Raw genomic sequence first — 16618 nt, forward strand, 5'->3', positions numbered from 1 at the left:
TTCAAGTTCTCCCTATTGTAGTAAATGCTTCTCTAAATGAATGTGTGTGTTATGTGTGTGTGGGTGGGGTAAACCAGTAGTCACAGCAGGAAAGAAAACCAACACTCCAAGCACAGAACTCATCACATCCTAAAACATTGAAGGACATTGTTTACAAGCAACCAAAGCCTCAGGAGGCTTAGAAGAAAGGGATGTTCTAAATCTTCAGGTCTCCTTCTTGAAGCATGCCTCGACCTTATGCTTTTATTTTTATTATTTGTGTGTGGGGGAGGTGGCAATGAGGGTTAAGTGACTTGCCCAGGGTCACACAGCTAGTAAGTGTCAAGTGTCTGAGGCTGGATTTGAACTCAGGTCCTCCTGAATCCAGGGCCAGTGCTTTATCCACTGCACCACCTAGTTGCCCCATGCCTCTATCTTCTGGGCAGACAGACGCAATGTTGAATCTGCTCATGGGGATGCAGCAACGAAGCTAGCTTCCTAGATTTCTCTTTTCTTACAGGAAGGGTCCCTGATTGACATCAGTGATGTCTCACCAGTCTTCCTCATTTCCCATAGGAGTGATTAGTGGGGGAGTGAGGTATTATCTGTAAGCTCTGCACCAAAACCTATGCTTTGGCATTTGAGGACTGCCATTAGAATGAAGGATGTATAAAAGGAAGTGGGGGTGGGAAGGCTGGCTCTCCTCATGAATAACTAGAAAGTTATCGGGTCTGTTCTTGTGGTCTTTTCTGGACTCTGAAAACAATTACTTGTCAATTTTCCAGAGTCCAGAGACTTATCCCTCCACGGACAGAGCTATAGTTTCTTAGATAAGGGGTTTCAGGGAATTCAACATGAGAAGAGGAAAAAAAAGCATCCTGAGCCTGCCTCCAAACTGTACAACATGGCAGGGTGGGGTAAACAAGCCCAGAGTTCACTCACAGATGTCTCCCCAGCTTCGGCCATCATCTGCACCAGAGCCTCGGCTCCCTGGCCCCTCCGATCGATTGCCCCGAGCTCTGAGAAGCGACCTTTTTTTGCCTTCTTTTGCCCAGAACCAAGTCTCCACCTCCCTTCTGGGATACCAGCTCTGAACCATGCTGGCCCGTGTGGCCCACCAGCCACACTGGCTTCTTTCCCCGAGAATGTAAGTTCCTGGGGGGCAGGAACCGTCTTGATTTCTCTGTCCTTGTTTCCCCAGAACTTGGCCCCTTCACTGCACAGGGTGCAGCAAATGCTTATTAAATGCTCCCTCTGCTCCTCTTTTCAGTCCTTCCCATCCTGGGCTACCCTGCCTCTAGGAGATGGAGCCAGAGACAGTTACTGAGGGTTGGGACTGCCCCCAGTACAACCTCCCTGCGGGGCCTCTCCAGATACTTGGGCATTACCCTCCCTTCTTAGAGCAGTGACACTGCTTTAGGGGATTATTCCAACACGTTGCTTTAACATCCCAATTGTAAAATGTCACTTGTTACTCCATGAAATGTCCCAGAATCAGCCACTGAGCTGGGCGAGGACCTCAGCCTGCCCTTGGCTGGTCCCCGTCACCACTAATTACAAAGGGTATCCCCAGCTGACTGGATCTTTCTCCCACATTTGCTCTTGACACAAAACAACAACGTCTTAAAAGATGTAGATGTTTTGCGGGGGTTTCCTCTGGCCACAGAGGGAAGAAAAAGGAGAGCCTTTTTTTGGTAGTGAAAATATAATTTTTATTTTTTCAACAATAGCTGCCAGCAGTACACTGGTATATCTGTAAAAGAAGTTCCAGAGAGAAAGGAAGACAGAGGCCTACTTACTACAATACATTTTTCATTGAACTGTTCAAGTAATTCTGCAGAAAATACTCCAATTCTGTCCAATGCTATGGCTGCAGGAGCTGAGACATGAGCCTGTTGGCAGGAGCCTCACTCAGCCATGGAGGGGCTGACGCACACACACGACCTAGCAAACCGGCCGCTTTGAATTAAATGCTGATTATAAATAGCACAAAAATGGCTTCATCAGCACACTTAACCACAAGATGAGATGGGGATCAAAATAGGTATAAAACAAAATAAACATCTTTGCTCTAAATTTTGCTTTTTTCTTGCTAGTTTCTAAACGGATATGAACCATGTGGAAATAAATGATCCAACGACTGCCTTAACTCTGGGGACACTTGACAACAGCAGGGATGGAACAAGGAGAAGAGGAGGAGGAGGCCCTGCCTCAAACGGGACCATTTTCATGTTTCAGGGACAGAGGGTAGGCTGCCCGGGGCATTCACCCCTAAGTGGCATCACCGAGGTGGGGAGAGCCTGCAGGTGCACTCCATGTCTGCACTCTCTCCTGAGGCTCTGCACTTGTCGGGGGACCAGTAAGGGGGGAGTCTGGCAGCCACATCCTACGCCATTGGGCCAGTCTATGCTGTCTGAGCCAATGAAGCCAATTTTCACTCAGGGCTGATCCTTTCCAGACAACAAGGTACAGGCTCTGCTCCCATCCTCCAGGCACTTAGCCACAGACCTCTGGTGACAGAGATGGGCCACAAGCACAACAGAAGCGGATGACAGACAACAGTCCTGGAACATTCCATTTTTCAGCTTGAATCCATTTGCACAGACTCAAGTTTCCTGGACTATTTAATATCCTTGTTTAGATGGAGAGCTAAGTGGGGAAACCCATGTTCTTCCATAGAGAAATCTGGCTCCAGCTGAAGTCGTGTTGGGTCAGTTCTCACAAAGAAGGGAGAGAAGAGCTGATGAAAAAGGCCGGGGTGGAGCCACTCAAGACGAGGCATTAGGAGGCTCTCTTTCCCTGTCTGCGCTCCCTTATTCTGCAGGACCAAAGTGACCCTGGGCTCTCCAATGCTGCGCCAGGGGGACACAAGCCCCGGCCAGTGTTACGCTAAGCTGGGCAGGCTTCTCTATGGCCATGGGCCACAGGCTGAGCGCATCTGCGGGAGTCCAAGGATCAGTTTACCAAAGTACGTTCAAAGAACTCACAGCTTCTGGCCCGGGCAGCCAGGACACCACTTCTCTCCCTTTATCAGCTCTCAGCTTGGACGACTCCTCCTCTCCCTCTCTCTCTCCTTTCCTCCACCCCCTATGACTCATGGGAAGGGAAATGCCACAGCTTACAAGGGGAGGTGATGGTTTGTGGGCATGCCCTGGTACAAATGCAGATGCAGCCCTCTGACCAAGGAACATGGGAAGGACAGGGGTCCTGCTGGTTCTTCTGGAACTATAAGAGTCTCTGTGCATGGACAGGGAGACAGGGAAAAACCCAAGCCTATTTGCCAACGTTCGATCTGCAATGGGGCTAATAACAAAAGCGAGACCAAGGCATCTTCCTGAGCCAGCTGGACATGAGACAGACCTTTTGTTGTTGGTATTTTCCTATGCTGAGTTAACTTCACGGTATGTAAAGTAGCACAAAACAAACCCTGAAAAGGCAGGATACTCAGAAGAGTCAGGCTGTTTCCATGAAGCCCAAGCTTATGAGACGTTAGCATATAAAAAGGTGTGAGTGTGGCCATTTTAAGCAGTATGTTGGAACCCCCCCCCACCCCCCAATCTAGCCTAGGAGAAGTAGCGCTTCAAAGGTTTATAAAATACAAAAGGCCATGACCAAATCTTTTATAAACATAGTCATATTCTCTGGAGCAGAACTCAGACCAGCTTTAATTGGGCTAATAAACACTGCAAATGTTCCCTGGCCCCCAACCCACTTGCTCTCCATCCCTCAGGAAGACTTGGAAGAAAGGCGATTCGCTCTGGTGGCGTGCTCTCTCTGGGTGGCTGTCCGAGACAATTCACAGAAGAGCCATGATCATGATCACATCAGGCTTCTATGCACACCAACAGTGGCTATGATAATGTCCCCAGAGCCATGACTAGGCCTCTCTCCCATCAAGGACTCCACTAGCCTAGGCCCAGGGCTGGGAGGTCTGTTGCAGAGTTTCAGGCAAGGTCCCCTACAGCCAGGATGCTCCCCAAACCAAACTAAATACAAGACTCCCTTGGGTCCCTCTGAGCTTCTACTGCTCAGTCTCACGTTGCTGATCACTGCACTTCTATCACCACACAGAGTATCTATATCTGTGTCACCTAGATTATAGTTTCCAAGTGAATCTACTCACAGAAATTTTCATCAAGGACCTATAAAGAGCAAAGGTTCTTTGCCCCTTTTGATTCACACCAAACTGGACAATCCAGTCCTGTTTCCAAACCAATGGCATCAGGTTCTGTTGTTGGGACTAAAAATGCAAAGTTAGAATTTGCTACAGGAAGCCTGATGAAGCATTGCTTTGGGAAGGCCTGGCACCACCAGCTCTCCCTGCAAACAGTCGGTGTATACCATAGTGGCAGAGGGCTTACAACTGGAATAAAGACATTAATCAATGCTCTTGGTGGGGAGAAGAACAACGATGTCTCTACAAAACAAAGTCTGGAAAAAGCTACTCTGGGAACAGCTCTTTTTCTCTGGGAGCAAGTATTTCCATACACACACAGGGAGCCGAGATGGGCCCAGCTGGGTGCTACCTTTCTGCACAATCTGGGTAACAGTAGAAAAGCCCAAATCTACACAGATTCTGTGCAGCACACATCAAGGGTTCAATGGTTTGGGGCTGAGCTGTGGAGTTCCCATCACCACTTTAACAAAAGTAAATCCAATTCTTTATCACTCTGTGTCACCACAGGGGACAGGCACAAGAGCGAGGGCCATGGAAAGATGATGAACACCTACAGATGAATACATTGTTGTGATGGAGTGTCTCCAAACTCATCAGAATTTGGAGGGGGCAGGAAAAAAAAGGGGTTAAAAACACACACCAAAAAAGACCACTTCAACACTTCGTAGGAGTGTATATTTTTGATAGCTACTGTACCTGGTCTACCCTTTATCCTAATTTTGAGTAACTGCATATTCATGCAAAATATGACCTCTACATGATAGGAAGAGGAGCGGTATTCTGTTAAGAAGCGTGTTCTGTTAACAGGGGAGGGCAGGAAGCCATCCCTCTCCCAAAGCTGCTTTACTTAGTGAGTCTTTTGGCTACATCACTATATGCTATCTCCACCTCCTTATCACTAGGACAGGTGTTGGTGAACTCATCCCGGCTGTATGCGTTGGTCAAGTAGCGCCAGATGCCAGTCATGTCCTTCGGGATAAGGAAGTTGCGATACTTTTTGGCCACCACCTAAAACACAAAAATACACAGACACCCCAAGTGAGCAGATTTGCTTTTCCCATGTTCTGTATAAGACCACTGAAGCCCTCCTCCAGTGACCGCCCCCCTATGGAGGGACCACGCCAGGGCGGCACAAGCTCTGGCTGGCCAGGCCAAGTGAAAAAGGCGTACAGAGGTGGGTGAGCCCCAAATCAGGGAGCCAGCCCCTGAGCTCATGTCCTTGAAGTATTGAAGGATCAGCACATAACCACTTTTCTGTTGCTCCTCCCTGTCTAGTACTGAGTCTACGGACCCTGCAGACTTGATTCTGCCAGTCACGGGTAAGCACAAATGAGGGCCCTGAACATCTAACTGTAGGGTGAGGCACAGATGCAGCTTGAATGCTGGCTCGTAACAGTTACTACCTCACCACTTTTTCTGCCCAAATCCAGATTTACTCCTGTGGCTCATAGGAGAACATGTACAGAAATAGCTAAAATGCATCCCCGATCTTGAGGAAGCCCAAGGCACGGGACCTCCAACCCCGCCACCCCCCCGTCTGGAGGCTGAGGAGTCCAAGACCCAGGTTAGTCGAGTCAAGCTCTGTCTTAAACCACACAGCCATTGGGAGGGGGCCGGGCCTCCATTTCATGCTCCCCTGTCCACAAGTTCATCCCCAGCCCTCACGGATAGGGCTGGAGGGCCATCCAATGCTATCCCCTCCTTTTACAGAGGAGGGTCAAAGTCCAGAAAGGTAAGCAACTTGGTCATCCTGTAGCAGAGCCAGAATTTGAATCCAGGTCCTCTGACTCAAGGTTCAGGGCCTTTTGACCACCTCCTGCCATAACTCAAACTCTCTACATCATGGCAGTAAGTACCAGAAAATGACTATGGTGACCTTTCCTTTGCTCAACTCCATCCACCAGGGGCAGCGCCCTAGCATTGCCAACAACAACAGTGATGAGTACAAGGATTCAGCCCGGAACACTTCTTGGGGCCTCCTGACTGAGGGATACCCAGCTTTTCCTGAAGGGCCTCCAGGGGGTGGGGAAGGTATTGGAAGGGGGCGGGAGGGGCCCCAGCTCTGAGCCAGTTATCCAAACTGTCTGTAACTGGGCTTTCTCGTCTATGAAATGGAGACAAGACCTGGATTTGGTGTGCCTTACTCCAACCTTTACACCTTTAGACAAGGCTAATCCTTAGGAGATTTTCGTCACTGGGTTCTCTGGATAGACAATGTCTGACAGAGGGAGATGGGGGCCCAGCCCAGCACCAGCATGGGATGGAGCAGGCTCACCTTGACAATGTGCAGCTTGGGCAGCAGGTTGCAGTCAGCTAATGTCATCTCGTTGCCATCCAGGAATTTACGGGTGGAAAACTTAATGTCTTCCATGCTGTTCTCGTCGATCTCATCAGGAAGGGGAGAATTCAGGTAGTCATCCAGTTTCTGCAGTGTTTTCAGGAGACTCCGTTCCAATGCTGTAAGGGGGAAGGGAACAGTGTGATTTTAGACCATTACTCTGTAGCTAATCACACCATGGCCTGATGCCACGCTGCTCAGCCTGGGAGAGGGGACTGCCAGTGCATGAAGAGTGGAATGAGTGCGAACATGTGGCATCTAAAAGCATGCTGGGCTCACTCTCGCTTCATGTTCTTGCAAAATAAACGACTTTATAAAAAAGAATATAAAAAATGCATGATACAAAACACAAACAACCCACATATGCAATGTAAAAAAATCAGAGTAGAATCATAGATTGGTAGAGCTAGAAGTGGACACAAGGTGGCGCCATATTGCATAGCTTCTTAAACTGGATCTCAATCCCACATGGGGTCATGTAACTGAATGTGGGGTTCTCGAAAAATTTGGCAACAGTGAAACCTTATGTATATATATATATACCTATACATCCAGGTTTATGTAGAAACATCTCAGGTGGGGCAGCTAGGTGGTATAGTGGATAAAGCACCAGACCTAAATTTGGAAGGACCTGAGTTCAAATCCAGCCTCAGACACTTGACACTTACTAGTTTTGTGACCCTGTGTAAATCACTTAACCCTCATTGCCCCGCAAAAGAAAGAAAAACAAAACAACAACAACAAAAAACAAAAAACTTCTCAGGCAAAAGGGGGTCGCAAGTAGAAAAAGTTTAAGAAGCCCTGGGCTAGAACACTGGGCCTGGATTCAGGATGACCTTAAATTCAAATCAAATTCAAATCTGACTTCAGACACTTCCTGTGTGACCCTGGGCAAGTCACTACACCCTGTCTGCCTCAGTTTCCTCATCTGTAAAATGAGCTGGAAAAGGAAATGGCAAAACACTCTAGTATCTCTGCCAAGAAAACCCCAAATGTGATTATGAGGAGTAAGACAGGACTGAAATGACTGAACAACATAGAGCTAAAGATGTTAGAATCTAGTTCAGAGTCCCCTGGCTTGGTCCCCTTGGAGTCCCCTCGACTCCTTGGCCAGTGCTATTGCTGAGAGGCTGGGTCTGGCTGACAACACTGCCCCCAAAGTGACCTGAGTCACCTCTAGAACTTACAACAGGCCAATCACTTCTTCCAAAGCTGAGGAACCTGAGGCCACCCCCACTTGGGCAGCAGAAGGGTATGTGGGAGCGGTTCAGCCTTCAGGAAAGTGACCGGCGTGAGGAAGCTTTCCTGTCCAAAGGCAGCAGAGGGCGCTAGAGATCACCAAATCAACCAACCCTCACTCTCCCAGCGCAAAGTACAGGGCGGTTGGGCTGGGGTGATGGGGACTGCTCAGTGTTGTTCTTCCCTCTGCCTGGGCTCCTCCTCCCCCTTCACTGCTGCTACCCTCCGGTCCCGCCCGCCATAGGGCTTACAAGTGGAATAAAGAAATTAATCAATGCTCTGAGGGGTGCAATGCTCTGGGCACTAGGGATTAAAGGGACTAAGGGAGACACCAGGTACTAGAAAGAGCAGGACTCTAAGACTCGCCTTGGACTCGGGACATTTCATGAAGTGGGCAGCTGGGATGGGGGTGCAGGACGATCTGGACTTGGGATTTCCAAATTGACAACTATCTATGACTTGAAAGTCTCAGGGAGCTGTGGATAACCACACAGACAGGCTGGACAGGCTGTGTCCGAGGCAGGCCTGGGTCGCGGGGCCTGATTCCAGGGCCGCCTTCTATCCCCTGCAGCCCACAGCTTCACAAGTGGGCACTCTAGAGGCCGGCCAGTGTGAGAAGCCTTCAGAGCTATAGTGATCCACAGGATCACTTGCCAACAGCCACCAGTCCATGAGAATCCTCACATAAATATAAATCCTAACAAACAGAAGCACTTGGAAAACAAGGCTCCCCCCACCCACTTCACCAGCATTCGATTTTGTTTTGAAGAATGAAGGGCAAGGATGGACCACCTTTTTAAAGGCCAGGCATCACAATGGTGGGAACACTGCGTATGGCTGCTTCCCCAGCTGCCCGGGCAGTGCCACGTCCCTCCAGAAGAAGCTACCTCAAAAGTTGGAGGGGAGGAGTTGTGGCCCCTACATGCAGTGCCACACCTACTTCAGGCAGGTTTCCTGACTAAAGAGCCTCCCAAACAGTGGCCAACGTCCCAGGGGGCAGCCAGAGGCCTCCCAAGTAGGAGACAGAGCCTGAGTGACCAGTCAGCTCCCTGAGTAGTGCCCTCTGCCTTTCTTGGTATCCTCAGAGCTCGGCATCGAGTCTGGCTCAGAGGGAGTGCCTAGTCATGTGGCGGAAGTGAGAGGACACGGATTCAAATCTTGGACCTACCATTTATTACCTGGTGACTTGGTCACTTTACCTTCTCTAGACGAGTTTTCTCCTCTGTAAAATAAGGGGGTGCTAAATAAACCCCAGTATCTATTCCTAAATCATAACATTGGTACTTTTCCTTGCTTCCAGGCAAAGACACATCTAAACCAGCCCAGAGAGGGCTTACCCTTCAATAAGATTCCATGATCTCGTTTCAAAACTCTTCTCCAACAAACATTTATTAAGCACCTAGTATATACAAGGCATCATGCTCGGTTGCAGAGATACAATACAAAACTAAGGCAGTCCTTGCCCTCAGGGAGCTTACATTCTACTTGTTGGGATACATGTAATCTCAAGATAATCAAAAGTTGAGAAAGATGAGGGCCAAGGAGAAAGCCAAGAAAACCATTGTAGCAACGATATCTAAGGAGAGGAGACTTTCCCAGGAACCAGGGGATAGGGGAAGGTCAGGAAAAGCTGGACAAAGGCAACAACAGGAAGGAAGAAAAGTGTTCAGAAAATCTGAACCAATAATATGACAACAAAGGAAAATAATAAATGTTGGAGGTGTGGAAAAACTGGAACACTAATACATTGCTGGTGGAGTTGTGAACTGCTCCAACCATTCTGGAGAGCAATTTGGAACAATGCCCAAAGGGCTATGGGGCTGTGCATACCCTTTGACCCAGTAATACCACTACTAGGTCTGTATCCCAAAGAGATCATAAAAAAGGGAAAAGGACCCACATGTACAAAAATATTTATAGCAGCTCTCTTTGTGGTGGCAAAGAATTGGAAATAGAGGGAATGCCCATCAATTGGGGAATGGTTGAACAAGTTGTGGTATATGAATGTAATGGAATACTATTGTGCTGTAAGAAATGATTAGCAGGCAGATTTCAGGAAAACCCAGAAAACTTAAGTGGGCCGATGCTGAGTGAAGTGAGCAGAACCAGGAGAACATTGTGTGATGATCAACTGTGATAGACTTGTCTCTTCTCAGCAGTGCAATGATCCAAGACAATTCCAAAGGACTCATGATGGAAAACGTTCTCCACATCCAGAAAAAAAGAACCGTGGAATCTGAATGCAGATTGAACCATAGTGTTTCTACTTTTGTTTTGTTTTGTTTTTTGAGGTTTTCCCCTTTTGTTCTGATTCTTCTTTCACAACACGGCTAATGCAGAAATATGTTTAATGTGATTGTACATATATAACCTATATCAGATTGCTTTCTGTCTTGGGGAGGGAAGGGAGGGAGGAAGAAAAATTTGGAACTCCAAATCTTATAAAAACAAATGTTGAAAACTATCTTACATGTAACTGGAAAATAATAAAATACTTTTATGATTTAAAAACAAACAAAAAAAACCACCTGAGCCAAGGAAGGAGAGTATTCAAGAACGAATCTGGGCCAAGGCATGGAGGGGGAATGTCAAGTTGGAACAACAGCTTCTAATTCACTGGGGCTGGAAGACAGAGAGCATGAAGCAGGGTTGTGTGGCATAAGACAAGACATGGGGCAGAGGGGAGGGGAAATGTAGAAAGAAAGCCTTGAATGTTAGACCCAAGAGGTCTGTTTTTCTCTAACACCCAGGCAACCTGTGGGCATGATGAACCATCATAAGACATTTGTTTGATTGAGTTTTTCCTAAGTCCTGTCACTTCTGTTTCTGCCTCAGGAGCCCATTGGCCCAGGGGCATATAGTAACAAGTCACTGACCCTCCCGGGCCTGGTAAATATCTACTAAATCACTCAGAGTTGGGCCTCGTGTGAGAAGAGCTACTTGGTGCCACGGCCGAGGGGCCCAGGATCGTGTCCTAGAGTCCCTGCCCTGGAGTCAGAAGCTCAGGGGTGAAGCCCTAGGTCTGCTGTGTCTTGGGGTAACCAGGCAGGGCACTCCATAGGAAGACAGCCTCCTTGGGTTGGAACCCAGATGTCCCTCCAAGGCCCTCCAGTCTGATACCTTCATTTTACAGATGATGAACATCGAGAGGTGAAAGGGCCAGAGGCAGGATTTGAACCCAGGAGGGAAGCCCTTTACTAGTTTACAGAGCATCCTACAAAAGCTAGGCATCTTTCTCTGAGGCACAGACAAGGCTTCATGTGTTAAGGTCTTAGGGTCTCTTTGTGTGTGTGTGTGTGGGGGGCAATTGGGGTTAAGTGACTTGCCCAGGGTCACATAGCCAGTAAGTGTTAAGTGTCTGAGGCCGGATTTGAACTCAGGTCCTCCTGACTCCAGGGCCAGTGCTCTATCCACTGTGCCACCTAGCTGCCCCTTAGGGTCTCTTTTCAGGACAGCTCTCCAGGACACCCTCAGGCTCTACGGACATGCAGGGCATCCTTCAGATGGTGCTTGGTGAAGGGGGGTGGCTCTGGGAAATCCTGGATCGCCCAGCTCATAAAAGGATCTTAATTGCATTTTAGAGAAGAGAGGCCTCCAAACAAAAGTCCACCAGGGAGACCCATACACTCCAGAGTGAGCTGGCAGATTGTTTGCTCAAGTCTCCCTGCACTTAACAGGTCCCCACGGTGGGCTGTTACTTAGCAACGGGCACTCTTACTTACCAATAGGTAATTTAATATACAGGTCTCTAAAGCCCGCACTGGGCGGCCCATTGTGCTGGCTCTCCATGCACTCATGGCCGTGAGGCCAGCCAAGGTGGCCCATCTACTTCAGGTAGCAGCAAATTAATAAGAAAGTACAGTCACACGGGTCACTTCCTGCCACCTTCCCCCAAAGACACACAAAAAGACAATTGTTTCTAAAGAGGGGAAAAGGCTTTCTTCGTCAGTATCAGCTGAAATTCAACTACCCTCCAAACCATAAATACTGTTTTAAAATTCCAGTGGTCAGAGAAAGTAATTAAGATGTGAAAAAGGGAAGGCTGAACAGTGGGAATTTCAACCAAGAACGAACAGAATCATAGAAATTTTTTTAACTCAAGGTCATCTTAGCAAAGCCTCCTCCTGGAAATGGAGGTCCCATGTATGTGCTCCCAAGTTCTAGTCAGTAACAATGCTGGGAATGAGAGCCAGGTCCCCTGCCTTGGAGTCTAACAGAAGAGAAGGGGACAGCGGCTACAGGGAAACCAGCTCTGGATCTTTTGCCAAGCCCACGCAAGGGGCCTGACATGGTAGCAGCACGGTGGGTGAGCCCAGTGAGCGGGAGAAGGCTCACAGAGGTGGCTGCTGGATCGTCAGCACACGCTAGTCAACAAATGAGTCAAACCCAAACTGCTATTAGAGCAAGTTTAGTGAGTGGGAATGAGGCCTGGCCTCCAGAAGCACCTTCCTTTTCTTCTAATTGCAGGAAAACATTTCACAAAATAGATGTCTTAAATCCCAGATAAAAAAGGTTGAGCTTCAATCCCCCAACTGAGAAGTCCTAAAATGAATGGCCCCTACTTAATAATCAGGACAAGAAGTGTCCAGCTCCCCTAGATGTCTGCCTACCCACAGAGTGGCCTAGGGCCCAATACTGCCAAGTGGCAGGGCCAACTTTACTTTAAAAAGCAGCCCTTCACTCCTGGGGGTCAGCCCTGATGTTTTCTGTGGACCCTCTCCAGCATCCCACCAGAAGCTTGCACTGAGGGCCCTTAATTAGCGCATCCTCTGGATGGAGCCAAGTATTTATAGCCTAAGACAAAAAGAGCTGATCTGAGTCTGTTCTGACCAACAACATTTCCCATGCCAGGGGCCTTAGAAGAAGAATGGGAGGTAAAATCAGGAAACTGAGGTTTAAGAACCAATATATTAAGATGGGACCTATTTTTTCTGCGCCCAGAATTTAGAGCTGGAAGGACCTTGGAAATCAGCTGGTCCGACTCCCGCATTTTACAGAGGAAGAAACTGAGGCTCTGGGAGGAGGAGTGACTCAGCCAAGGCACCACAGGTGAGCTGGGGCTGTCACCTAGGTCTCCTGACTCCCAAGACCATGGCCTGCCCACTCTACTGCAGACTGCCCTGCCTACCTCATTAACCCCTTCTAACCAAATTCTACTGACATGTTCTTAATCTTTCCCATGACACTGGTTCTAGAGAACTAGTACTTTGGAAGAACCAGTTACCCTTAGGCAGGAGAAGCCCATATGTTAAAACTGAGGAAAGGGAGGAGACCACAACAGCCGGGCTCTACATGACCAAGCACTGACCTGGGAAGCGGAAAGGCCCAGGGCTATCCTCAGAGGCCAGAGAAGGGACCACCCTCTCAGGGCCTCAGTTTCTTCTCCTGTAAATGAAAGGGTCCAATATGAAGTTGCCTGAGCCCCCTTCTGATACTAACTGGAGACTCTCACATTCAATAATACTGACTTCCTGTACAAACCCTCTTATAAAAAGATACCGTGTTTGGGGGCAGCTAGGTGGCGCAGTGGATAGAGCACTGGCCCTGGAGTCAGGAGGACCTGAGTTCAAATCCGGCCTCAGACACTTAACACTTACTAGCTGTGTAACCCTGGGCAAGTCACTTAACCCCAATTGCCTCACTAAAAAAAAAAAAAAAAGATACCGTGTTTGGCATTTTAACCCAAGAAACTGTCATAAACAGGCGGCCTTTCATACGGGTGAGAGACTGAGCAGGCTAACCACTGCTCTGGCTCTGCTGGGAGTCAGTCACCAGTCAGCTTGGGCTGGGAGGTGACCCCCCGGGAGCCTAGCGCCAAGGGCAGTCCCAACCAGATCCATCTGTGGGTTGGCAGTACACTAACGGTGCTACTCATTCTAATTCAGGGAATGCTGTGGGGTTTTGTGCAGTCTTTCCATTTCAAATACAGCCTGATTTAAGAACACTGTGAGCTGGGAGGGAAGAGAGCAGGGCAGCTGGCTCCCAGGCCAGGGCCATTTCCACTGAATCCCAGGTTTTCTGCACTGGCTTCACTTTTATAGAAGCTTCCTATGGAAAGCTCACGGTCAGTTCACAGAAGGAGAAAGGGGGCATATCTCTATTAACGATCCTCTTAGAGCCAGATTTTAATAATCATATGGGCACACTGGATCATCAGCATCGCCATCACTGGCACAACAGTCAGTGTTCTTACCTTCATTAGCTTCTGGCCTTGAATTCTTAATAAATGCAGAAAATTTGGCAAAGATGTCCATCCCAGCAGTGTTTGACTCTGGATGCTTTGGTGCAAGCTTTAGGTATCTGCACAGGAAAACAAGGATCAGGGTTCACACAAGGGCCAGAGAAGCTCGGGCTCTGTATTTCTGGAAGCAGATCATTTCAGTCACAAACACACCCTGTGCTTTCCATCCTTGGTTACTTTTTCACCCAAGTACAGTCCAACTCTCACCTTCCCCACGAAGCTTTTCCTAATTTCCCTCCCCAGATGACAGTGACCTCATCTGATTTCTTTTTAATTCTGAACTTAAAAACAAAAAAAAAGAACATTTCCATATCCACAGAAAACCACAACAGAGATTATATGTTAAAGTGTGAATTTCCGTTTCACATTGCTTACTTTTAAAAACCACATATAATTCATTCCATGTGTTACTTTCAGAACTGCCCTCCTTGCTGTAGCTGGTAGAACAGTGGATAGAACACTAGGCTTGGAGGCAGGAAGCCCTGAGTTCAAATGTGACCTCAGATGAGCCTTAAATAGTTCAAAGGAAAGAGAGTGGTAGTCACAGCTGGCTATCAGTAGGGGAACTCTCATTACTAGTAATAAAGACACCCAACCCCTCAAGGGTGCCCCTAGAGCCCTGAGGGGGACGTGTACAAAGCTTTGTTCTAGGGGCATAGTGAGCTCAGACCACAATGACTACACTAAAAATAAAGGGAAAAGGGCCTACTGAGCCTTAGAACTCCATTTAAATGTGAATTCTGTCCATCAAAGTAAGAAGGGTCTCTGCTACCCTGGGTAAATTGGGAGAGGACAGGGGGTGCTAAGAGGTATAAGGGACCTTCAAGATCAAGTCTAATCCCATAAATTAAAACAATGATGCAATGAAGGCTCCAAGAGGGCAAGTACCTTGGGCAAGGCCATACGAAGGCTTCTCCCCCTCCAGCCCTGCTCCTCTTTCCAGAATTCATGGAAACCTCTGATAAATGGTGAGTGTGCTGTGGCCAATCTACAGGTGTTCCACTGAACTGAAGGGAAGGGGCAGGGAACAAGTATTAATTAAGCACTATATGCCAGGCACCGTGCTAAGCACTTAGCAAATGTTATCTCATTTGATCTTTGCAATAACCCTGGGAGGTAGGTGTTATTATTATCCCAGTTTAACAGCTGAGGAAACTGAGGCAGGCATCAGAGAAGTGACTTGCCCAGGGTCACATAGCCAGATTCAAATCCAGGACTTCTGGCTCTAGGCCCAGTGCTCCATCCACTGCACCACCCAGTGCCACCAGTTATAAGAGTTCAAGTCCTGCCTCTGTTGTTGACTGAGAGGCCTTGGATAGGTCACTGAGGCTTTTCATTTATAAAATGAATACTTCCAAAGCCTCCTGTTTCACCAGGTTGTAAGAATCACAGCTTAGATTTATAAAGTGTTTTTAGGATTCTCTAGACGGTACCATCAAGCTTACCAGCCTCATTTTACCAAAGAGGAAGTTGAGGCTCAAAAAGGACCAAGGGACCTTTCCCCTAGTCATATGCATCTGGTAAGGGTTGCAGGCAGGATTTGAACCCAGGGCTCTCCTGACTCCTTGTCTGGGGTTCTTCCTACTATGCCATGCTACGCTCTTAATGTGTCATGTGGATCTCAAGCTCAGAGGATAGGTAGGGATGGAAATCAACACCGGGGCATCACTTACTGAGAGGTGACAGCTGAGAATGTAGAAGTGAATGGGAAAGAACAACACCCATCTGTGTGGAAGAACTCTGGCCACAAAGAGCGGGGCACCACCCTAGCGGCCTGAGCTGTGCCAACTCTCAGGACAACAGGCCACAATGACCAGGCCCTTTCCGGCCTATCTACCCCAGCAGGCTATACGTGAACCAAACATCCTTTGTGGTGCCCTCCTTGGGCACTAACGTGGGCGTGGCCAGAGCAAAGGGATGACCCGGCCGGCAGGGTCAGCCTGTCCCCCCCAGCTCCCCTCTGGCCCTGTGGCCAGGAGTCGGGGCCAGGGAACTGGCAGATACCGTCATCGAAGACGGGCCAGCTCCAGGGCCGGCACCAACACAGTGGATGGAGCTCTGAGGCTCCCCCAGATGCCTGGGTGATGACAGCTGCTTCTTCCCAGTGACGTTACCAAAGATTAGCCTCTGAAGCTCTTTATATTAAAAATGGGAGCCAGGAGTTTCTGAGTGAGAGTATGACTTCAGCTCGGCCATCAGGAGATCCACGGGGAGGAGACGTGACCAGCCCAGGCCTCAAGCTCAGTGTGGTCACTGTGCTATATCCTTCAGGCCCTGGAGATTCCATCTCCATGAATGTTCCCCAGCTCACACTACTGTATATTCACTGTGTCCTTGTCCCTGCAAGTCATCTCCCAGCTCCACCCTTCCCCAGCAGACTTATCTCCCTCCCCTGCACCGAGCAGAGTACCTGCAGGCACACAGCAGGTGCTTAATAAATGCTTACTGACTTTAATTGAGCCTTTCCCGTACTCCCAGCCTCAGGCATTCTACCATGAGGAAAGCACTTTGTAAAACACAAATCTAGCACAAGAGAAAAATGAATTCTTACTAATAAGACTTGCCCACAGTGCTGTTAACATGCTCAGGTCTCCTGATTCCTAGTGCCGATCTCTCTAGTACTGAGAGATGGAATGAGGTCAGA

At 48.4% G+C, this 16618-nt stretch overlaps 1 protein-coding gene across 2 annotated transcripts in view; it reads right to left on the reverse strand.

Annotated features, from left to right (window-relative positions):
* Positions 1 to 3621: 3621 nt before the first annotated feature.
* CLIC4 (chloride intracellular channel 4) overlaps positions 3622 to 16618 on the reverse strand; it is a 90186-nt gene continuing 77189 nt past the window's right edge. For both annotated transcript variants that reach the window (XM_043992780.1, XM_043992781.1), the window contains exons 4-6: positions 13927 to 14033; positions 6432 to 6613; positions 3622 to 5164 (exon numbers count right to left, since the gene is read on the reverse strand). In XM_043992780.1, the coding sequence (XP_043848715.1) occupies positions 5000 to 5164; positions 6432 to 6613; positions 13927 to 14033 (454 nt within the window). In that variant the 3' untranslated portion in view covers positions 3622 to 4999. The remainder of the gene's footprint in view (positions 5165 to 6431; positions 6614 to 13926; positions 14034 to 16618) is intronic.

This window comes from Dromiciops gliroides, chromosome 3 (genome assembly GCF_019393635.1).
Source record: "Dromiciops gliroides isolate mDroGli1 chromosome 3, mDroGli1.pri, whole genome shotgun sequence".
Taxonomy (NCBI): domain Eukaryota; kingdom Metazoa; phylum Chordata; class Mammalia; order Microbiotheria; family Microbiotheriidae; genus Dromiciops; species Dromiciops gliroides.